Raw genomic sequence first — 23,524 nt, 5'->3', positions numbered from 1 at the left:
GGCGGCGCGCGGGGGCCGGGCCCGGCCGCCTCAGGGCTCGGCCCCGGCGGCGGCGGCCCCGCGGCGCGGGGCGCATGGGTGCTTGGAGCGCTGGGTGTCCTCCGGCGCCCGGACGACGCGGTTCTCCTCCGAGAAATGGGGCTTATGACGGTGAGCCGTCCCTCGGACATCACTGCCGGTGCCCCCGTTGACAGCCCAGGGCGCTGGTTTGTAAGGCTGCACAGCGCGCGGAGAACGAGGACGGCTTATTTGTGTTTATTTCCGGGTGCTCCAAATGTTTAATGTCAGAAAATCCGCGTATTGTGTTTGAAATTAGTTTCTAAGATCTAAGGGTTTAAGATCAAATCGTGCACAAAGCTGCATTTGGAAACAGAGAGCTCATCACAACCGAGGTCAGCTTGTCGTCCACATACAATTGTTTAATTTCACAGGAGTGTATCTTAATGCATTTCCGGAAAATTCTGGTTCGAGCAGGTCTATTAAAGGCAGTGTTTGTTCATCCAGTGAGTCCAGTCACTTTCGAAAGTTTAAATGTGTACATCTGGGAATACTAGCAGGGAGCATTACATACTGTGAGACATTTCAACGCGGTACAGTTGCAAAGATTATCTGTAATGCTTTTAAATAAATTTTTGCAAAGTTCAGAAACCTAAATTCTCATAAATTCCTGACTTCATCTGAAATGAACTATTTGTTGTTATCAGGTCTGAGTACTTCTAATTTTGTCAGCTGGAAAAGGTGCACAGGCAAAAGCATAAGCCTGTTACTGAGTGAATATTCTTGTCGATTTTTAAATGCATAATATCCTGTGGTAAACCCTGTATCAAGGTCTCACATGTGCTGAGTATTACTAGATGAGTGGAGGTAGCAGAGAACACTTGTGAATGCTCAGATGTGCATGGAATCCATGTCGAGTATCTTCAAACTCTTCATGTCAGCTACAGGGATCTAGTAAAGTTTTCAATTTGTTGCCTGCAAGCTCTGAATTTCAACACTTTTCAGGGCCAAAGGAAATTCATCAGTGCTGTAGTGGTTGAGAAAGAGTTCCTTCGTATTTACAAGCCTTGACAATTCTTTCAGGGGACATGAGAGCTATCACTGGTTGTTACTGACATTCTGCTCTGTCAGTTTATGAAGTAAGGACATTTATGGTGGAATAGTGTCAGTCTATTTCTTCCAAGGGAGAGGATTTCCAGATTAATTACCTATATATGAATAAAGCTTTTTCTTCATTTATGTAATTACTAATTATATTTAAATGTATATAGAATAGTAATTTTGTGCATTATTTTTATATCTTTACCCTATAGTAATAACAAAGTAAAGCAGAGCTTTTGCAAACTATGTATGTTGTTTCTGTTGAACCTGTATTTCTTTTTTCAGTCAAAAGCCGAGCTTCAAACTGCATCCAGCTATAAGCTGACAATGGTTGGGAAACTCCCACCTCCCTGGAGCAATTGTTCCCTGCACCAAGCAGCAGCAGCAGGACATCACCTCAGGACCAAGGCTTCCTTCTTGAACAAGTTGCTCACTGGAGTCAGAGGGGCCAGTTATTCCATTTGGTAAAATCCTGCCTGTTTTTCACAGTTTTAAGTTCTCTTAAACTCTTTTGTCTCACAGGGCCTGGCTGAATGTCCTACTCAAATCTTTGCTTTTGGCAGCTGTATAGGTTGTTGCTTTTTAAGAATGTACTTGTTAGATGGACTGTAGGTGGTGAGCTCGGCATCTCATGTTTACAAAGGCACAAGTGTCAGTTCATTTTCGTTGTTTTTTTTTGTTTGGTAGTGATATGAGGGTTGTTATTAATGGTCTGTCTCAGTGGTGTTGGATTTCTCTCTGTTCCCATTTTTCATTTCCTGCTTCCAGATGAAAGGAGAGCACACACCTGCCTTGCCCCAGCAGTGCCAGGAGCCTCTGGGATTGCAGACTTGGGCTCTTGCTGCTCAGTGGTGCTACTGATGTGCAACATCTGCAAAACTGTGCCTTGCCACAATGAACAGTTCCCGTTTACCTGGTAAATTCCTGAGCAGTTTCCAAGGTGCACTACCTTAATTTAGAGTCATCATGGGACTCTCTCCGATCCTCTCTGATGCTTTTCTTACATACCTTACAAGGATGAGCCTTACAAAGAGCCTACAAACTACTGCTCTTTGGTAATAACACATGCTTGGTGTAACATTTGATGGCACCTTCATGCTGGTTACAAAAATAGAAACACCAAATATGACTTGTTGCAAACAATTTATTAGGTAGTAATAAATAAGAATTTAGCAGAAAGGACTATACAGCAATAAGGCATATTGATAGTATAGTTATATAGGCAATTGACACACCTTCCTAACATTTCCTCTAGTTTTCTAAGAAAGTGCTACGTAGAGAAATGTATTTCTGATACCAGAGACAAGTGATAGCAGGGATGCACGATGGAGGACCTGACTGCTGCATTATTTACCTTAAATAAAGCATAACAATCCATGAAATTTTACTGTTATTTAGGCCTGTGAGGTTTAAGTAGAAAAGTACAGCTTGCTAAGAAGAATACAAAATACAAGTCTCCTATTCATGTTTGTAACAGCTTACTACTTTAATTTCTCAAACTGCAGCTACTAGTAAGGTATGAGTAAAGTTACTATACAACAGCACAGTTCTTCACATTCATTGTAGCTTTTATTTGAAAACTTAGAGACAAGTGCTAATTTTTATTTTTCATAAAACTTTTTTTTTACAAAATATTGCACACTGTTTTAGCATGCAGTTTACATGGAAGAAATAGTCAAGTGCACTTAAAACCCTGAAATACAACCAGAAACTTCAAAGACTTGTGTTACAGATTCTATTTTAATGTACAAGGATATGTTTCAGACTGCATAGAATCCCACCTTACGCTTGGGACCCAACTTGTGGAGGCCCAACCCTGACTCTACAAAGAGCAGGCAGAATGCTTACAAACTGTTTCTGACTTCCTTGTCATCTTCATTCCTGCATCCTGCACTGCTTTTAGCCTGAATAAATTGAATTAATCAGTAAGAAAAGTAATTTAAGAAAAATAACTTAGTACCTCCTGTATGAGCTTTTGTTACTGCATATGTGTTGCAATCCAGGGTAGGATTTATAAAACTTTCCTAAGTCCTCTGAGTAAGGTTCATCTGTAAAAATCCCTGTCTCCCTCTCCTCCATACATACATTTTATATTGCACAGCAAAAGTGAAAATCCATTCTACAAAACAATCATGCTAAACATTCAATATGGCTTCTGAATGATTTAAAGTATTTCCCTTTTGGCATCCTCATGCAGTATTTTAGAATAAATATGAATACAAAGTATGAGAAAGTTAAAAGTAAAAGCAAGCTAAAATGTTTGTCAGAAACCAAATAAAAAAACAAGATTTTATCAAAAGTAGTTGCTCAAAGGTCTAACAGGTCTTTTAAGCATATTTTTCAATAGTATCTTAAAAATACAGAGTGTCTACAAAATACTGCAACATATACCAGCTGCTTGATGTTCCACGCAATGACACAAAAGGTAAATAGGTTAACTGAGACTTGCTTAATGGCACTGGTAGTCCCATATTTCTCTGGGAACAACAGCTTTACTGGATTCATGCTCGTCAAACTCGGTAAACCATTTAGATTTCATCGGCTTTATTGGTTAAGCTCAAGCCCTACAATAGTTAATATATGAAACACAAAATATTTATAAAAATAATAGATATGTTGTATAGTTTTTTTAAAAAAATAAACCATGCAGTTTCTGTACAAAGTTAAAAAAACTGTACAAATTTACTTTTCTATTGTGTAAAATTAATGTACATGGAAGTCCTGTTATGTGGAGGAACAAGTTGTTTTTTGCTCAGCCATCAGATGCCATCTCATAACTATTGTTCATTTCCATCACTCATTTCTTTCAGTTGGCATTAGCTGGCCATTTAATTTCATCAGGAGTTTTACAACGAGTCCTGCCTGTGTAAAGGGATGCAAGTAAATTCTGTCAGCATTTCAGAACTATGACAATCAAGTACACGACAAAAGCAATTCTCCGCTTTATCCAATCTCAAACTCCATTACTTTCAATCACAAAGTTACTCATTGTATTTGGAATTAATCAGAGATAATGAGGGATTGGGCACATGCAAGAAACAGTTTCAATTAAACAAAAGATTTATCCTAATGATTATAGATATATTTTATGTATTTTGAATTCTGAAGGCTTAATGTGCTAAGAAAACAAGCAAACATTCTGAAATATTAATAATAAAGTTTTAAAATAATTGTTGTGGGAGCTTGCCTTAGGCTTCTTTTAAACTGTGCAAGGGTGGTCAATCTCAAGACAAAAGAGGCTTGTGTATCTAATTTAGGAAAAAAATAATTGAACACAAAGGATGTAAAATGATAGTGCTTACCTGTTTGGTATGTACAATAAAGCTCATTTTGTTTTCCAGACTGTGGATTTGAAAACACGTATCTCCATCTCCCAATTGCCACATAAAGCAACCATACTTCAGGCTGAGGAGTAAAGCCTATGACCAAATGTAGGAAACTGTCACTCAGAAAATATCCTCCATACTTGCAAACTGAACTTCCCTTCATTCATAAAGACAGGATTCAGACTTAAATCACTACATTCCATAATGCAGTTGTAGTTCATAAAGTAGTAAAGTGAAAAAATTCAAGACTTTGTTAGTGACTTATAAAGACTTTAAAATCTTGGAAATTTTCAGTCAAGTTTAACTAAAAAGTTGGATGGGAAATCACTTCTCTACAAAGATTTTAAGAAAAGAGAATTAAGTATTATAGTTATCATTGGCAGTTCACTTAAGCTGACCTTTGTTTCCATGTTGAGGAGGTGCAGCCCTTTTACGTTTACTCCTACGTACACTTTGATGACTTTATGGCTACTTGAACTTGCTTTGGTGAATATCTGTCCTGTGAAAAAAGCTGCTCCATAAGTAGGAATTTCCCAGCAATTCTGCAAGAACATGCGCTGAAGGTGATGCATCTCCTTACTGACACCTTCACTGGTGCTGAGATTCTAAAATTAAAGAAACAATGGCAATCAACAAGTCCTTCCAGACAGCTGTGATTGTTTGAAGAAAATCCACTATTCAGTGCAATCCCTACTAAATGCTTATTTCCAAAGTGCCTTCCCATCAACCATCTTCCTACAGCTAAATTAAACCTCAGAGCCATGGAAAGGCTCAAGAGCTAGAAGAGACTGAGGCAAAACCCAGATACCTGTATGAGCCTTGGAAATCTGAGCACAGACACACAACCTCTGAAGGGCCCCACAGCTTTGCCTCTCCCAGAAGTAACTTGGACTTGGGATCAGCAGCTATGCACCCATCTGACACCAAATGCATCACAATCTTTAAAATTAAGTATTCTTCCTCCTTTTAAGGAGTCCAGTCCAGTGAGACATGGTAATATGAGCAAGTACCTCCTTCCAAAAACATGGATTGTTTTTTCTTTTCTAAGCAAAAAAGAGGTGCAGATCTTTTTTCATTAGTGGAGCCTTCATTCAGATTGAAACAGGCTTCTGTTCCTTCTTCTTCAGTACAGTGCAGCAGTCAGAATAAACTATTGCCGGAGTGCTCCTCAAACCAGAATGACAACAACCACTCTAACAAATAAAAAACTGTGGGGCCGTGGACAAGATCAGAAGGCACAGACACAAGGGGGAACACAAATCTTCAACAGTTAGGAGGCCATGACTGTGGGTGTGGTAGACAGGATCAGCCTCTCTAGATCCATACCCTGCCTTATAGCTTACCTGAATTCTACACAGCCATTTGTAACATGTAAAATCTTCAGAACAAAAGACGGCAACTTCTTTCCCCTTCCCCCCATGCCCCACACCCCAAAATAATGTTTCAAAAACAGAAGTCAAGAACGCTATGCTCATTCTTATATATAATTTGATGACAGAGTAGACGACTTTGCTACACCATAGTCTTAGACCACCATCACCCCCTCATTCATCTCTATTAGAAAGATAGGAATGATCTGCTAATTTCTGACAAAAAAGGTGTGAGCACCAAAAGAAAGTTTATGACTGACTAATCTCATCTCAAAAAGAGGAGCAAGATTTGAAAACATTCACTAGGTGCCTCCGTAAGGTTTCCTGGCAGCTACCTTTAGAGATGCACATCAGCTGTTCTCCTTCTGACACACCTCACTTTTTTCACAGTTATTTGTGAAGACCACAAATTTAATCTGACCTCATTTGGGACCGACAGCCCTTGGTTAGATGCATTTTTACACAAGCAGCCCAAGTCCAAAAAATTTAAAATTTTTGCTCAATTAACTGCTCTGAACAAAGGAGTTTGTATGTGTGTGTGTGTGTGTGTGCATGTGAACATCAGCAGCACTACCAGATCCCTAAGATACAAGTTACACTGACAAAAAGAACTTTGGGGATCTATTGCTACAAGCAGACATGGAAATTTAAATCATAGTAGATTTTTTCACACCTATGCCTGAATTGGAAGTGTGCTCAATACAGACCTAACACTGAAGGTAAATGAACAGATAACAAATACATTTACTTCTAACAAAGAGATCTGTAACTACACAAGAAATATATTACACAATGAGTCACAGAAATTCAGAGCACACACATTTTTAACTTTTTATACCAGTATTTCTGTTTGTTAATTGACAACCAAACAGTCAAAAATGTTTAAGAAAAGGATTTTCTACTACCTGCTTATTTATCTTACCTTGTATTCATGAAGTATCCTGTTTGTCCAGTGAGGAGCTTTGCTTTTTAGTTTAGTTATTGGTACAATAGATTTAAGATTTTCTTCACTAAGAGAAAGACAAAGAGGAACAAAGTTTTTTTTCACTAAAAGTAAGAAAAAAGAACAATGTCTGCCACAGTGTACCTTCAAGTCACATACTGAGCTAGACAGTCAGCTCCTACTCTACGCTGCCTCATGAGATGAGATGGTTTCCTAAGAAACAGTGCAATTCTCAGTTAATGAAGATCTGGCTTTACGTTATACACTCTGTGTCACACATCATGGACATGGCATGGAGAGGAAATGCCAGCAGAACACATGACTCATACTTGGTTAGAGAACAATTTGGTGAATTCCAGGTTGGAAGCCAAAATTATATACAAAATGCCATTTACATCAGCATATCACATTCTCAGAACATATGACAGACTGTAGATACTCTTCCTTCCACTCCTGTAGTCAGCACTACCAAGGATTCAGCCCAATTAATTTCCACATTGAAGTTGTATACTACAAGACATGAAAGAGAAGCTACTTTTATCAACTGCCTTTTTTAAAAAACCCAAAATGCAGGAAACAAAAAACACTAGAAGGAAGAATGCTAGCCTTTACTAGTTTGCTTTTATGTACATTTAAGACAGTCTCAAGACATAGTGATGTAATCTATTTAAACTGTATTTGGCAGTATATATGATCTGCCAAGCAAAAACCCTGCACAGAAGAGTCCATCAGATCTTTAAGGTCAAGGATAAACAGCAGCTATGGATGTATTTTTGGAATTACCCGTCTTTTAATGAACTGTGTCAACTATAAAAAGAAAAACAGATTATGAAACTCCTTATCTGTATGAAGAATTATGTAAATATGGATGGAAAGCATGTCCAAATGGCTTTTTATCTAACCCAACCTTATCTTTGCAGGTAGTCCTGTCTGCAGAGCCAAACACTTCCATTGAACAGGATGAACTTGGAACCACAGTACTGACAGGCCTCAGTGTCCAGAGGAACACCACCCTGCAGCTGCTGGGAGCCAAGAGGGAGTAGTTTCATATAAAACTCAGCTGCACTGAACTGCACACTCCTATAGGAGGTCTCACTTAAACCCCGTTCCCCTTATGCTCCACAGACTGGCTGTGCAATTGCAGGACAATACATACAAAAATCCATGTGGCCAAGGCAGCTCAGCTGTTGCTGTGAATAAGAGAAGATGAGAAGTATAGCAGCATTCCAGAACAGCACAGATGCTGTTCCATGAATGAAGTGAGGTGGAGATGGCAGGGGGTGAAGGAGCACACAGTAGAGAACTGGAATCATGGGCTCAGATACTGCTGTAGAAATGTATGTGGGAAGAACAAGCCATCCCAAAATAGCTCAGCTACTGTTCTGCTGGCATGCAGAGAGAAGGGGAGAGAAAAATACCATCTGGCTGAGCCCTACTGGTGCTATGGGTTTGACTAATTTAGTACAGCATTTCTCCTACAAATGACAGAAGAGAAACAGTATCACTGCATGGTCTGTCCAGAGAGGGAAGGTTAATCCCAGACATTGGTCTGTCACAGTAAGATGTTTCTTCAACATTGCTCAAAGCCTCAGTCCTGTCAGAACCCTTCAAATGAATACTGTTGTTTATTTTGGTATTACTGTATCTCAGGACAGATTTTACACAGTATAGTGTAAAATCCTCCACTCCTCTGTCTAGGACTGCAGTAATAAAGATGAATACATTTTCACACACGATGTCCAACTTCTATTAATGCTACAAGGGTTACATGATTGCTTTGAAATATAGCTCAGTGATGAAGAAAACCAACAAATATACCATACCTAAAGTCTGAGGGTTCCATAGGAAGTGCTATCTAAAAATACTTAATCTAACGCATAATTTTAAATTTTAAACACATACTTACTTTAGAAAGCCCTGTTTATGTTTCTTGCTCTCATAATTTCCATAGACTATTTGTAGAAGTAGACTTGCCAGTGTAATCAGCTTTGCATCAGGTGATGTATAAAAACCTTTCAGTAAATTATATCTGGCCTCATCAAAAAGTATAAGAATAGCCAATGGATCCTCAATCTGTTAAAAAGATTTAAATAATGTGATTTCTTTATAAAAAGGAAAATAAGCTTAGAAACTATGAATAGCATTTTCTCACTGATTCAGAGACAGAAGACAAAGGTGTGATCCTCACTGAAGTGTACATTTTAGTGGTGCTTTGTAATAGAAGCATTGTTTTTCATTTACTTACTTCAACATTTCACTGATTTAACACACACAAATGAAAGGCAACTAGCACACCATGCCCAATCAAAAAGTTCACAGAAATACTGGTATCTTTGGATTTTTCCCCCATAAATTCATTTTCAGTAATATGATTGAATAATCCCATTGAAATCGACCAATTAAATAACTGAAAAACAAAAGCACAAGGAAGAAAATCAGACAGGTTGTTTTTAGCTGTATGACAGACAGAGACTGACACATGGAGACACTGGATAAACCCAACTGAGAGGGTGAGAAAGAGAGAGAGAACAAAGAGATGGCAGGAAGGCAAGAGAGAGGAAGGGAAGAATGTGAACATCAAACCATTACAGAAAAGGAGATGTCAGGTTTAAATAAGTTTGGAAATTACTACAGTCACTATACACACTGAGTGTTGACAGTCCAAGTGTTCTGAGTCTGACCATAATTTCATTCACTTCCAAGAGCTGACCTTTTTTTCTATTTCCAGTGGAAGTCTCACATCCCTTCTCAGGAAAAGCTGTGAAGTTTCCCTTTGAGGATCCAAGTTTGTCAGTTCAGTGAATATTTCAGGCCAGTCTCGAATATGCTGTAAAGGCTTGTGATATGGCTTCAGCTGGAGACCTGAAAAATAACAAGTTTGTTTCCAAATAAACAAACAGAATAACCCAGCACATACACATAAATGGTTAAATGCTGCACCAAACCCAGAGTACCTGAAACTGAGGACTCATTAACAAAAGTTTTCACTATGTTTTCTAAACTGCTATATAGAAAAGGTTTTGTAAATATGGATTTATTGACAAAACTCTTAGCATCAATTCACTAAATGCAACAGTGTTGAAAGTTCATTATTTTCAGTTTCTCAGGAGTGAAGTGCTATTTAAAAATGTAATGGAGTACCAAGACTGACCTTAAAAACACAGTAATAAAACATGAGAGACTGTTGTCTCTATTATTGTGGCAGAAATACAAAGTCCAATAATCTTATTTTTGACAGAAGAATACAGATATAATTTATCTTATGAATGTATTTGCCCTATTTGTACATATATGTAAAAACCATAAACTTTTCAGAACAGACATTCTTTTTAATCTGCAAAATGTTTTGACAAGCTAAAGTCAATCACTGTTTCAGGCTCTCTTGTGTATATGAGTGCTGAGAAATTAATACAGAGCTTTCAGTTACAGTCCTACTATGTACTAGAATCTGTATCTTTGGCTTACTCACTCACCCTGCCTGTCCTTGGATTATTGCTTGGCTTTTCCTAGGAGCGAGGTTCTAGGAGGCTGTATCTGCCTCATCCTCACTGCTCTGGCTTTCACACTGTGGCATTTCACATTATATGAAAAGCGTAGATGGATACGTTATAGTGTAACATCTTTCACTGGGAACAATCTGTTCATTTAACTTATCCATTTTACATTCAAACACAGAAAAGCACCAACTGTTCTACAAGCAAGAAGCCTACTGTCCTTACAGTTGTATACAAACTGCAACATACTTTATAATGAAACTTGTCCATTAGTTGTTTGAAGCCATAATCAGTAGCTCATTTTCAGATCTAGGCCAAATAGCTAGAGAATTACTTGCTGTTACACAAACAATATGTCAGTGAGCTCTTCCCCGCAAATGCAAGGGAAATACCTCAATGAGTCTATGAAAACGTTACATACATCTTTAGAAAAGGCAAAAGCAGCAAGACTTTAACCCTCAAACACTTCCTTTTCTTCACATTAACATCTATGTTTAGCAGAGGGTTACAGTAGTCACGTGGCATACAGCAAAGTAAAAAGGCCAATGGTATGACACTGGAAGAAAAAGATTAAAGAAACATAAAGAAAATATTTCCTGCAATAATTAGAGCTACTTTAAAAAATAAGTAACAATACCACTGTAGCAGAGCACTGGCAACAGTAAAAAAAAATTTAAATGCAAGGCTTCTGTGTTAATGACACTGTCAACATGGTATCCTATCAGACCTGAACTGAGCTTTGTAATCCACAACCTGTCCCATAGATATCCTGTTGCAGCAGTACTGTTGCCCACATTATCTGAAAATAACCAACCACACTCATTGACTTTTGGGCTTCTATTTATTTTCTAGCATATATCTCAAATAAAAACTACAAAATCTTTTTTATTTAGATCAGAAATACCAAAAAATACCATAAATATAAACGCGATATTTTACATCAGAATTCTCTCACATCAAATATATTTGAAAACTTGCTTATCAAAAATTATTTTGATGTAAAACACAGGGAAATTAATATGATTAAAGGACCTAATGAAAAAATATTAATCATCTTACTTTAATTAGTAGTTATAAAAAGACTAAACATTGGTAAAAACAACTACATGCATCCAAATTCAGATAGTCTGGGAAGAAAAATATGGATAAAACCAGGATAAGCTACTAGTAAGGCCTATGACAGACAAAGTGCCCTATAACAGAAAGTCAACCTGGAACAGCCTCATCTTCCTGGATGAAATACATTACAGATGCCAGAGTGATACAGTCAGACCTATTTAGAGTACCCAAAGTAAGAGCTAAAACAGAGAAGCTCTCCACAGCTCTGAAAGCAGTTTGGAGACACCAGGCTGTGAAGCAGAGAGCATGTCTCCTACTCTCCCAAGACAACATTACTTTTTGCCAAAGGTGAACAGAAATAAACTATCATAAACCCTCAAGTATGACCATTGTCCCTTTTACTTACTGAGGTTCTCAGAACAGATCCAGATAGTGAAATACTGCTGAGTTTCTTGAGACAGGCGCATGCCCTCCATGATTTCCTGGACAGTTGTGTTGTTTCCGTGTTTCAGCTCGACAGAGCGATATGACCCATCCATACGATAAATTCGTGCCTTTTCATACTACATAAAAATGGGAATGTATTAAACAAACAGTTTGTTAAAATCCTTTCTGTCTGTGTTTCTAGAGAGGGAAGCAGTTTTACCATGTATCAGCAACATCTATAATGTTGGGAAAAAGAATATTGCACAACTCCTACATATTTATTATTTACCCAAGTTGCTTGTTTCATGTTCTGTGCAAGTTCTTATACTGTGTTGTTTACAACAGTAACTCCAAGAAAGATCTTGCTGGTATTCTGAGGACTTCTGTTGAACTCAAAGGCAAGTAGGTATTTAAAAGTTCCCTGAGGGATCTGGGCTTAGCTGCCTATCCCAAAATGTTCACTTTGCTATTACTGGCAGGTTATGAATTTTTCCACTCTATACTAAAAATACTTATTTTTAGAGGGAAGCACCACTCTTTACTCAGAACCTGCTACAAGAATACAATCTCAGTAAGTCTTATAGTGCTCCTGTAATAGAATCTAAATAAACCTTATAAATAATAAATCATTTTCCCCTTCAGAACTCCCATAGCTTTCACTAAATTGCATGTGAGCCCACAGTATGTCTCCTAAAAGACATACATAAGCATAAATCAGGTGCTTAAAGCATACATACACAAGTCATACATCAATGAAATGTCTTATTTTCATTTCTGTAACGGATTAGATGTTTCAGCTGCTTGAATAAAAACATTTCAGGAATTTGTTATTTCTCTTCCTCAACTCTACTAAGTCATCAAGAATTGAGTTCCTAAAAACTTCTGGAAAAAAAAAGATGGATGGCTTGGAAAAGGACAACTGATTGAAAATGAGGTTGGAATGGAAAGCATCAGTCTATTTGTGCTGCAGTAGTCACTATCATTCCTACTGCAGTAGTTTATAGGGGGAGTTTACATATTGTATTAAATAGCAATAAGTGACAACATAACATCACGCATTACACTCTGAAATCTACTTTAAACATGTCCATTAGTCTTTAGAGACATTAGACACACCTTCACCTGATCTACTGCATAATAAGATCCTTAAAATAAAGGTCAATTCCTTCCTTAATTATTTTGGAAAGCATTCATGCAGAGTGAAATGAAGATAATTTAAAACATCTTGAAAAACTGACAGGTCTAGCACCACCTACTTACAGGGATATAGGTTGCATCTGAAGTCAAAGAAAAGAAACAAATGGGTTTATATCATTTGACTAATTTTAAATCTGCTTCAGGGTAAGAGGAATTGCATTGTAAATTTTGTTTCCTATCCTGGCTAAATCTCCACTGGCTGCCAAGGAAGCCTGCACTAACTGACGAAAAGCCAATTTCATAGAAGCCTACATTTAGCCAGGTGAATGCTCCTGCTTATCAACATGTAAGATAATAATGCATAAAGCAAGCTGATGGTTGCATTGTCAATAATAGACATAAAATCAGTAGCAGATGTGATGCTCTTACAAATAATCTGGAGCATCATGTTTACATGTCTTACATGTATTGCTTGAGCTATGAAACAGAACAGAAACATTTAAAGACAAAATGCCAGTTCGCCCATATTTACACTAACAATTTCAATGTGCTGCATGTTTCCAGTATCAGCCAGAAGTGACTCTAGCTCTTCTAAAAGATTAAGTGTAAATTAACTATAAACTTTAAAACATTTAGAAAATAAACTCATACAGGCTTATTTATGGCTTCCTTCAGGAGTTTTGCAGCTTCTTCCCACTCATTTTGTTTGTTCTCTTCACAGACATTCAGCGGAGATCTTCCTTGTTGATCAGTAATGTGCTACAAACAAACAGAAACACTGATTCTACATTGATTTCACTGAAGACAGGTAAATATTTACACATTTTTGAGATAATTAAAATCCTTGATGCCAGAGTTCAAACATTTAATTGATACACAATGGGAAAAGCAGAGGTAATCAAAAACATTTAACCATTTTTCAGTAATTGCTAAACAAGATCATTGATCTGACACCAAAATATTTCTCATACACAAGCTAGAAACTGTTGCTAAATCTGCTATTTCTATACATAAACAGAACTTACTCTGTCAATTTCAGGATGATTTAGTAGAATTTGTACTATTTCAGCATGCCCACCTCCAGCAGCAAAATGAAGAGGAGAGCTAAGTTGACCATTTAAAAGATTTGGATTGCATTTCCCTTTCTCCAACAGCATTCGAGTGGCTTCAACTTTTCCATACCTGCAGACATGTTTAAATCAGAACACAAACAGCAAATATATACTAGTTTTTTTTCAGATGGTCCTAATTATGAAAAAGTGTTTTTTCAGATGGTCCTATTTGGTCCTATTGAAAAAGTGTGGTTTTTTCCACACCAAAGAGTTTTTAGCTTTCTAATTACACCAGATACAACAGAAAATAGTAAGTTTGTAGAAATCAATATCAGTTCTACACTTCTTTGGTAATCACTGGTCTAGTAAGCATTGATTGGATTCATGATAGACAAACAGAACCTTGCTTTAAGCTAGCTAAGTTTGGGTAGTTGCAGCAATTCAGTCATGGCAGAACAGAGTCCAGCTTTGTCTGGAAAAAAATGAGTGAGAGAATCAGAATTCAGCTTCTGCTTGTCATGCAGATGGATCCTGAGGATTCTTAACCCCCATGCTTATAACTGGTAACTCTTGTGTATATTTGATGTATGAAGTATTTACAAATTTTCTGATAAACACTAAAAAGCAAGTAACAATGTGGGCTTTTTATAATCAAGTTTGATTTTCATGTTATTCCTATCATCAGACATATTGACCACTATATATACAAAAGACTAACTTCCATAAAGATAAAACAAAAGCATTTTTATGACTGAGAAAAGCTTTCAAGCACTTACAGATTAAATCACAGAGGTCAGACATGTTGACCTCTGTAAATCACCTAGTCCACTTCCCACTTAAAGGGTGTCCAGCACCAAAACATGCTCGGGTCATGCTGTAAAACTGCTCACAGGCTTAAGCCAACATAGACTGTGAAAGTTACCATGCTAAAGTAGACCCAGTGCCTCCAGCAGGAATTAGAATAGTCAGGAGAGATACAAGAGGCAATAAGTAAGTTATAACACGATCTCCACAACTGGTATCCCCAAAAACCATTCAAATTAAAATTATCTCAAAAACTGAAGCAATATTTCTCTTCAGAAGGTTAACACTAGCATATATTATAATGAAAGCATGAAAAGTCTAGAGGTTTGTTTTTTTTTATTTCTTCTTTTGGAGGCTGATAAATTACATAAATGATAGTGCTAAAGAATCATGACAGCTAGAATGCACTTGATTGGCAAAACTATGCTTGACTCACCAGCATGCATAATGGATTGGTGCCCAGTGGTCACTATCCAACTGATTAACAGAAAACTTTTTATCCAGAAGGTGGCTTAGTAAATCAGAGTCTCCTTCACAAGCACTGCGGTGAAGAGGGAAATCATCTACCCACTGGTGTTCCCTATGAATTGAAAGGGGAAGCAGGAAAAACACCATTCAGAAATATTACAATTGTTGAGAACATCAACTTTTTATAGCACTAACCATAGATCTACATGAAGAATAAAAGACAAGTTCATGCAGCTAAAACGTGCCAGTATTCATACAAATACATTTTTTGTCATGCAGAAATCAAGCCACAGCTGTATATATTAGAGTAAGAAATGCTTCTCTAATGTTTATAATTTATAACTTTCTTGATTCATCCTTTAATTGTTGTATTTCAATATTTTAGGATTTCAAATAGAATTTAATTTAAAATACGTATTTCTACAGTGAAGCATAAAGTAACAGGAATCTCATTTTAAGTCCACCAAGTGCTACTGCAGTAAGACAAAACAAAATTATCTATTAATGAAAAAGGAATGTAACATAATACTTGTCCTCTGTGACACTGCTCATGCTACGTCGCCACTTTTCTCTTTTAGGAATCTGAATCTTTGAATAGTCTGGGGCTCCAAGGCCAAAGTATGGATTTATTACCACCTTGTCAACCTGTGAAGACATAATTTAAACACAAGTGAAAAAATATCTTACTGAGATCTGGCTACACAATCCCCCATTCTGGTCAGGTATTCTCTTGAAACCAAATTTATGATAGTAACATTTTATAATGAAAGAGAATTATGATCAAATATGAGGATTTGAAAAACTAGTGCACACTTACTGCTAAATAAACAACTCTGATGTGAGCATGGACTCAAATAAATAAATGAACTCTAAAATGAAAATGTATGTATGTTTCACAATACAAAATGAAAATATAGTTCTTACCCTATTGGTATACTGAAGGTCAGATCCAAACAAAGGATTATAGATACACATATCTGCTTTCTCCAATGCCAGCATTTTACTCTTTATTTCCAGGGCAGTATAACCCATGTGCAATGAGCTCTCTGTTTGACCAGGTTCTATAGCATAGGCAGGGTTTATTACATTTGTTTTAATTCTCTCAAGAGGAGATGGTCTGAATAAAGCTGGGATGGAGTGAGACTGGGTGTGCCGTTCATCCAACCACCTGCAGGAGAGAATGGGGAAGTAATTAATTTTCAGGTAGAAAATGATCATTTTGTTCATGCTGTCCATTATTTTGTTTGATTAGGGATTGCATATATGATAATCACACATTGGAATTAAAAAAAATTATAATTTGCACAGCCACTTTTATAAGACTAAATTAGTCCCTGATTGTGAAATTTGTTAACTACACTCAGTTAAACAGTTGTATTTGCTCAATTTTGTGTGGATGCAAACTCTCAAAGAGAAGGAAATTATACACTAAGAATAACACGGGTTATAACCACAAAACCACACCAACATTTCATTTACTTTCAGTTTATTAACACTACTACTCTGAAAAAATGCTGAAACTTAGAGCAGTTTTTTTAAGGACGAGTTTCAATATCTGTACTGACTTAAGCTTTTCGACTCACATGTTTCATTAGGGAAAGACAGGAAAAGGCAGCAAACCAGAAGGTCCAGTTTCCAAACTGCTAAGTCTCTTTCACATAGGCTACCACCTGTCTTTTTATAAAGCTCTGCAGAAGTTTATTCTCTTCTCAGTGCACTCCTACTGACAGTACTGAAGGCTTTAGAGCTCACTTATTCTGTGCTACCAGGGGAAGTCAGTACTGTACACCTGCTGCATTTTTCCTACCACATATGCAATATAACACAGGGCTCAGGACAAGCTGTTCATCTCAATTTTTGGATAAATACATTTTTACAGAATTGTTAAATTGTTTTAGTGTTATATTAAGTGGTGCATTAAAGGTCTAAAGCCAGTTTTATATTTAGATTTCTGCACATGCTTTCTCACAAGCTTGAGGTAAAAATGTGCTTTGCTGAAATACAATAAATTTTGTTTAGTGATTAAGCCTGGAAATAGAAGAGAAGTAAGTACATGCTTTGGACATCCACTGACAGACCACTTGGATCCTGTCTGTCCCAGAATCATACGTAAAGATGGCAGAACGTAACCTGCAGTTCAGTGCATATGCTTAGGCCTATTTTTATGTCCTAAATCCAAGCTAAAATGTCCTGCAAAAGCAGCATTCTCTTCACTTACTCATGCTCCTGGCAGAAAGAACAGTAAAATTGTAGTCATTGTGCTATAAACACCCTCTAAGGAATTTTCAGCCATTTTCTCTAAATATTTGGTAGATAAAATAGTTATGGCAGTTTGAATATTTGAGAAGTATTGTTTCAGATTATGTACACAGAGAATAAAAAATATAAACTGTTATATTATATATATAAACTATATATATGCACAAATATATACAAGGCTTCTTGTAAGGCTTGAAACACTTCAAAGCAGAACTTAGAGCCTGAAGGCATTCAGCAAGCAGTGAATAAATTTAACTGGTATGATGGTATACATGGAAATACTACAACTCTACTAATAAACTGTAAAAATCCTACACACAGAACCTTTCAGGTATAGCCTGTAGCATGATTTTATACATTAGCCAGAGGTTTCAGCTAACTTTATTACTGCAAATAAGTTCATACACAAGTGTGTCTGGTATTTCTTGGTTAAGGGTACATTAAAAAAAAAAAACAAACAAAACAACAACCAAAAAAAAACCCACCAAAACAACTGTTCATGCATTCAAATTTCAAACTACTATAAATCTGGCTGAACAACTAATCACCTTTCTGAAAGTTAATTCCCTACTGCAAATAAATTTGTGTGTCTGGGGAAGATGTACTCCCTTTGTACAGGGAGATTTAATTTAAATGCAAATCTTAATGGTATACAATTACAGGATATTTTTACTACACTCTGGCAAATGTTCTTACTCAAATGACAATTATGTCATTTACAGAGGATTAAACATTATGATTTTACAAAACTTTCACTGTGAGCATGAACTTCCAAAAAGCTACTTGATTTAGATAAACACACCATTCTTGAGTTTGCTAAAAGACTTTTAGAAATATGTTGTCAAGGTTTCCATTTCTGATAAACATGAAGAAAATACCATGATGATTTCCTTCTTAATCACAAGAATGCTATTAAAACTATGTGTTACATTGACAAATGATCTTTTTAATAAATATTTATATTTTGATATAAAATATCAAACTTCTAATTTTAATGTATTTTTACTGATGGTGTCTCTTACTTATCCAAGGCAATTAACATTTTTGCAGTAAGCGTAGCAAAGTGTGTGCTGGATTCGCTGCAGACTCTCATGATGTCTTGTAAACAGTAGAACACAGGGCATCCAGGACTGTATGTATATTTCGTATTATCTAAAAAAGAAACATTCTCTGAAGACACATCAGTGAGAAGAATCTTATTTTGCCTTCTGCATCTTTTGTAGTTACACATCCCTAATTAAGACTATACTCTAACTTTAGACTGGAGTGACTTAATTTTCTCCAAATAATAACTGTTAGCAATTACATACAATCCTTACATAGCAATTCACAACCCAACAGGTTACCCTTAAAACCCCTACATATTCTGTCACTATTCCATCAGTGTGATCATGTTCATTTGAGGAATAAATGTTAAATGCATCCTCTTACCAGAAAAAAAAAAAGGAAGATGACTCAGGACTAGGATGGATATATATTGGTACTGGTAAGTCCACAATGTTATCTATTTGATAGGTTTTATCAAGTCTTATAAGTAAGGCAAAAATGAAGAAGTTTCCCTAAAAGCACACATTTTACTTCAGTATTTCTAAAAATACTTTCTAGATAAGTAATTTACATGGCTTTCTAAAGAATTTATTTACTGTTTAGAGACTTACTTATTCTTCTCTGAGTAGAGAACACTGAACTGAGTAGGATGTCTTAGAGTTGCATTCAGCAAATTCTACACAAGTTAAGGCCTGTGTTTTGAAATATAACCAAATGCACAAATACTGCTTAAACCAGAAGTGTGCTATTGTTATAAAAACAAAGGCAATACATTAAACCAAAGGTTTCTTCCTTGATTTTAAGTAACTTCTTCAAAGTTTCAAATATTTAGGGAGTTTTGCACCTGCCTGCAACTTTTAATGTTTAAATACAGAAAAAGCTTTATATAATATTAAAATATATTACATAAATATGTCATATATTTTATATATATATAATTAAACATATAATCATATATCAGTGAGACAGATATATACAACTTAAATATGTCATATAAAAAAAGAAACCCTCAAGTGAACTTCTGCTAAAATGGGTGCAGCTTCACAAATCATGCTCAATGTTACCTTTCACAACAGTTGGAACAATGTAAAGAGATGCCTCCTGGCCTGCCTTCTCTCCATCTAGAGGAAACTTCTTCATTAACACCACACGCTTTCCTAGCACATTATTTAAAAACAAAAAACAGACAAAACACAAATCAATTAATTAACCATCAAAACAAAGGAAAAATCTAGAGATGGCCATCTGAAAGCTTACCAGACTCAATCTTCCTACTTTCTATGAAGAAAAAATTATGATTACAAGCTATAATCTAAAGAAAGCAAAGAAAATTTAAATACATATGAAAAATTAAAGAACATAAATATGTATATACACCCATTAACATGAAAAAAAATTATGTGACTGTAGCCCTTTTTAACTTTTCCAGCCTCAGCTGCATATTTTAGCAGTGTAGAAACTAAGCTGGGCATAATTAATTCTTGAGCCATCTGAGTGAATCAAATTAAAACTCTCCAAACTATGTAAGGAACAGAGTATTTGCTTTTAGAAGGCATTCCTCTATGTGTATTAATTCTGTTATTCTGTGTTTGCTGCATTAATAGCTCTGTTACATCCACTCAGCTGCAGCTATTGCTACCTGCAACATTTTACCATGTAAACAACAGAGATGAAGTCCACAGCAAAGACCAGAAGTCCTTTAGTCATTATACTTTATACCAACCTGGAAATATACCAGGCTGGCTAAAACAAATTTGTCAACATAAGTGTGATGTTCTTTGCTAGATTAGCTATGTAACAACAAGGAAAAAGATGTACTTCTCAAATTCCATCTGTGAGTGATACAGTTATGCTAAAAATATTTTCATATAGATACTATTTTCTGAACAACTGACTTAATAATCTATCAGTTCTCTAGTCCAAGTCAAGTTTTAGCTGAAGTTATGGATACAAAAGCCACTTTGATCTGGTTTACAGCAAATTTAGCTATAAATCTAAACTTGAGGTGAAGATGTAGCACAGATGAAGATTCATTTATAAACAATCATTTAGTAAGCATTTCATAGATTTGGAAGGTAAAGAAAAACAAAGGTACATTAAAGGTTTTAGCTGTATAGTTGGCTTAGGTTTTTTTGATGAACCTCAAAATATATCTTCTTTCCTTATACTAATTTCATGCTTTTGCACAACTTTGCCATGCCAATTTACAAAACATTTTTCTAGTGCTATCAATAGTATATTATATTAAAATAGTTTTACCTTTAATACCCTGATTGGCTGGTGAAATTGGTTTGGTGGCTTCTAATACATAATCCAGGATGCTCTGGGTTATCTCAGTGCCTCCTTGAAGTTTAGTTTCCAGCAAAACTTTCTTTCTTTTTTTCTTTTGGCCTTCAATGGGAACTTCAAGAAGCAAAATCTTTCAAAAAACAATGAAACAAAAGAAGTTTAAGCACAGCTGAAAGAAGCACAGAACTTTTAAAAATTATTATTATTATTTATTATGCCACTGTAAAAGTAGTAACAAAATTCAAGAAGTACTAAATGTTGAGAAGCAGAATGGTTTAGTCGGAATGACCTCTGCAGCAGACTAAAGAGTAAAATACAAGGCTACATTCTCTTCTATTATTAGGTATTTACTATACTATTTAAAAAGCCAAATAACTAATATTACTAATATTACTAATACATAAAGAAAAGAAATAGCTTTACTTCATAGGATTTAGCTCGATATTCCCGAGAATTGAGGCTAGCAGTATTTTTTGGACGAATCACAGCAACATATGCATCTCCAATGTTTTCTGGGTTTCCCATCTCTCCTTCTTACTTTATCACTGGAAATAATGAATAAACAGGAAGAAAACGTTCAGCTGAAAAAAACATTCAACAGCACACTAAACTTCAGGATGCAGTGCTCATATCCACTGATGCTTTGCATTAATCATTTATTGTTCTTTAGCTGGAGAAATGCCAATGGCTGTTATAATTCTGCTTCCTTTTAATGAAAGGGGAAAATAGGATGTCATATAGACCTGATACAAATAAGCTTGTTCTCTAACCAATCTTTAAAATAAAAGCAACGTATTTCTTTTTCCACTTTGTAACTTATCTTCCCCATTTTGCAAATCAAACAAAAGGCCAAAGAAATTTTGAACTCTGGAAAAGATATGAAATTGAAAAAGAAAGCCATTTCAAAGTGACAAGCACTGTGATTTAAAAATTGTGCTGTAACAAGTATTGCACTTCTATGAGTTCCACATGGATTTCAAGAAAATACCTGGTTTTCATCTCCCCCTGCAAAGTAGAACACAGTCTTGCCTACAGCCAAGTAATAAAGCTGATAAAAATAAACTATAATATGGATTCATTTACTTCGTTTTATTTCAGTGGGGCTGCAAACTGGTGCACAATTCATCAAATCGAGCTTCTGAAAGGAATATATCTTTAGTTTCTGAAAAAAATGAATAGAAGCATTTAGATTTAAGAAAAAGCTTTGCTTACCCTTCTGTTAAACCAAGGTGACAATTCCTAAAATCACAAAATTGTATGGAAATTACATGGAAAACCTCCTAAAGCAAAATCACATCAGCTTCCAGAAAGAAGGTTATGTCTGACCATTTCCACCTTCCAGCTGATCATTTTCTTCATCTGCAAATGAACACCCTTTCATTCCATAGCATCAGTAAGCACATGCTTTTTGCAGATTAATTCCTCCACATATTTTAAATGTTAGTGTTTCTAGCATCTCCACCTCTTCTAGAAGAATCAGAGGTCTTCAGATTCCTATGCCCTTAGTGCGGTATTTTTCCTGGGATCAAGACTACCTGAAAAGATATTGAAAAAACCTCAACATAAATAATAGTATGGATATTTTCACCATCAGTTAGGATAAATACATTAGTTAGAGGATTCAGTGATGGTATGTGAACAGTGTAATATCTGAAGAGAAACAGCTAATGATTTGCATTACAGTAGCATCTAAAAACATTAAATAAGCAAGATGCTGACATACGAGAATTCATCCTTTAGGATATTAATAATTTTTAAAGGAAAAAGAAACAACCATCCCTTATGCACAGCTGGGAAAGGCCCACTTCTTGCGTTTCCTTACACATGCTTGGATACACAGGGTTTGGGTCATAGGCTTGTGTGGAGGGAGCCTGCACTGGTACGGCCGGGTCACCTGGATGACAGGTGGAGGGACAGGTGAATGAGCAGTGGGTGAACTCCCTCTGCCACTGCTCTGCACTAAATCCAGTGCAGAATGAGCATGTCTGTGAAACTGACAGCGCTGAGACTTGCAATATGACTCCAGAAAACAAAAAGTGAGGATGAAGGGGGCGGGGAGGGGGGGGTGTGCTGTAAGGATGTGACAATAAACACAACCAGCTTCAGAAGACACCACCACGAACTGATTCTGACCAAACCCAGGTGCTAACAACGCGGCCCCATTCCAAAGGCTGCTGGTCTAAGGCACACGCCTCACCCAGGCTTCTCCCAGAATCGCCGACCCTTCCTGCCTCCCGCAGGACCCGCCGGGACGAGGCGGAGGGCGGCTCCCTCCGGGACTCCCAGCCGCGCCACCCCGCGAGGGAGGAGGCAGGCCGGGGGCATCGGAAGCCCCGCAGGGCTGCTTCGCCTCGGCACGGCCGGAGGACGACGGGCGGGAGGCGGCCCCGCACCCCAATATCTCCCGGCCCGCACTGCCCGGCCGGGAAACGCCCCGAACCTCCCCGGCCGCGCCCAGCAGCCGCCGGGCAGCGGCCCCCGCTGGGTCCCCGGCGGGCAGGAGCGGCTCCCCTGCCCTCAGGACCGCCTCGGGACCGGGGTGAGGGAGGCCGCCCCGGCCCCGCTCCCTCCCTGCCTGCCTGCCTTGCCTTCCTCGGTGGCGCCTGCCGCCGCCTCCCCGCCGCATCCTCCCGCCGCGCCCGCCGCCCAGGCCCCGCGTCCCGGCCTGCTCCGCCCCGTCCCCGCCCCGTTCCCTCCCCCGGCGCGGTGGATCCGCTTCCCGTCGGAGCCCCGCGGGCCTCGGTTGCCGATG

General features: G+C 37.3%; 1 protein-coding gene and 1 long non-coding RNA gene across 6 annotated transcripts; one reads left to right on the top strand and one right to left on the bottom strand.

Annotated features, from left to right (window-relative positions):
• Window positions 1-44: 44 nt before the first annotated feature.
• Window positions 45-2,645, top strand: LOC137486222 (uncharacterized). Its single transcript, XR_011005616.1, has 2 exons — window positions 45-1,136; window positions 1,384-2,645. It is a non-coding gene; the product is annotated as an uncharacterized lncRNA (long non-coding RNA).
• Window positions 2,225-23,494, bottom strand: KRIT1 (KRIT1 ankyrin repeat containing). Of its 5 annotated transcripts, XM_068211268.1 has the most exons (18): window positions 23,361-23,494; window positions 21,985-22,307; window positions 21,196-21,317; window positions 20,743-20,902; window positions 19,548-19,640; window positions 18,459-18,588; window positions 16,102-16,345; window positions 15,707-15,822; window positions 15,146-15,289; window positions 13,879-14,035; window positions 13,505-13,612; window positions 11,697-11,853; window positions 9,448-9,599; window positions 8,644-8,810; window positions 6,717-6,804; window positions 4,823-5,029; window positions 4,401-4,517; window positions 2,225-3,960 (listed from the first exon to the last, which is right to left on the bottom strand). In XM_068211268.1, exons 3-18 carry the CDS (start codon window positions 21,295-21,297, stop codon window positions 3,892-3,894), a joined length of 2,211 nt encoding a protein of 736 aa, XP_068067369.1. In that variant the 5' UTR covers window positions 21,298-21,317; window positions 21,985-22,307; window positions 23,361-23,494; the 3' UTR covers window positions 2,225-3,891. The 5 variants fall into 5 exon arrangements, with proteins under 5 accessions (XP_068067369.1, XP_068067382.1, XP_068067390.1 ...); XM_068211281.1 differs by lacking the exon at window positions 21,196-21,317; XM_068211289.1 differs by lacking the exon at window positions 21,196-21,317 and having other exon boundaries at window positions 22,235-22,307.
• Between the last annotated feature and the right edge of the window lie 30 nt (window positions 23,495-23,524).

Source organism: Anomalospiza imberbis, chromosome 1 (genome assembly GCF_031753505.1).
Source record: "Anomalospiza imberbis isolate Cuckoo-Finch-1a 21T00152 chromosome 1, ASM3175350v1, whole genome shotgun sequence".
Lineage (NCBI taxonomy): Eukaryota > Metazoa > Chordata > Aves > Passeriformes > Viduidae > Anomalospiza > Anomalospiza imberbis.
The sequence above is the reverse complement of the archived record's forward strand: the minus strand, read 5'-3'. Positions and strand labels throughout refer to the sequence as shown.

What these genes read in the sequence shown, in the direction of transcription:
- KRIT1 (XM_068211268.1), bottom strand. Translation starts at nt 21,297, where the DNA reads ATGGGAAACCCAGAAAACATTGGAGATGCATATGTTGCTGTGATTCGT. An exon ending in CCAATCCATTATGCATGCTG is followed by an intron (nt 14,036 to 15,145) that starts GTGAGTCAAGCA and finishes ACATGTCTGCAG; the next exon opens with GTATGGAAAAGTTGAAGCCA. An exon ending in CATAAACAGGGCTTTCTAAA is followed by an intron (nt 6,805 to 8,643) that starts GTAAGTATGTGT and finishes TCTTTCTCTTAG; the next exon opens with TGAAGAAAATCTTAAATCTA.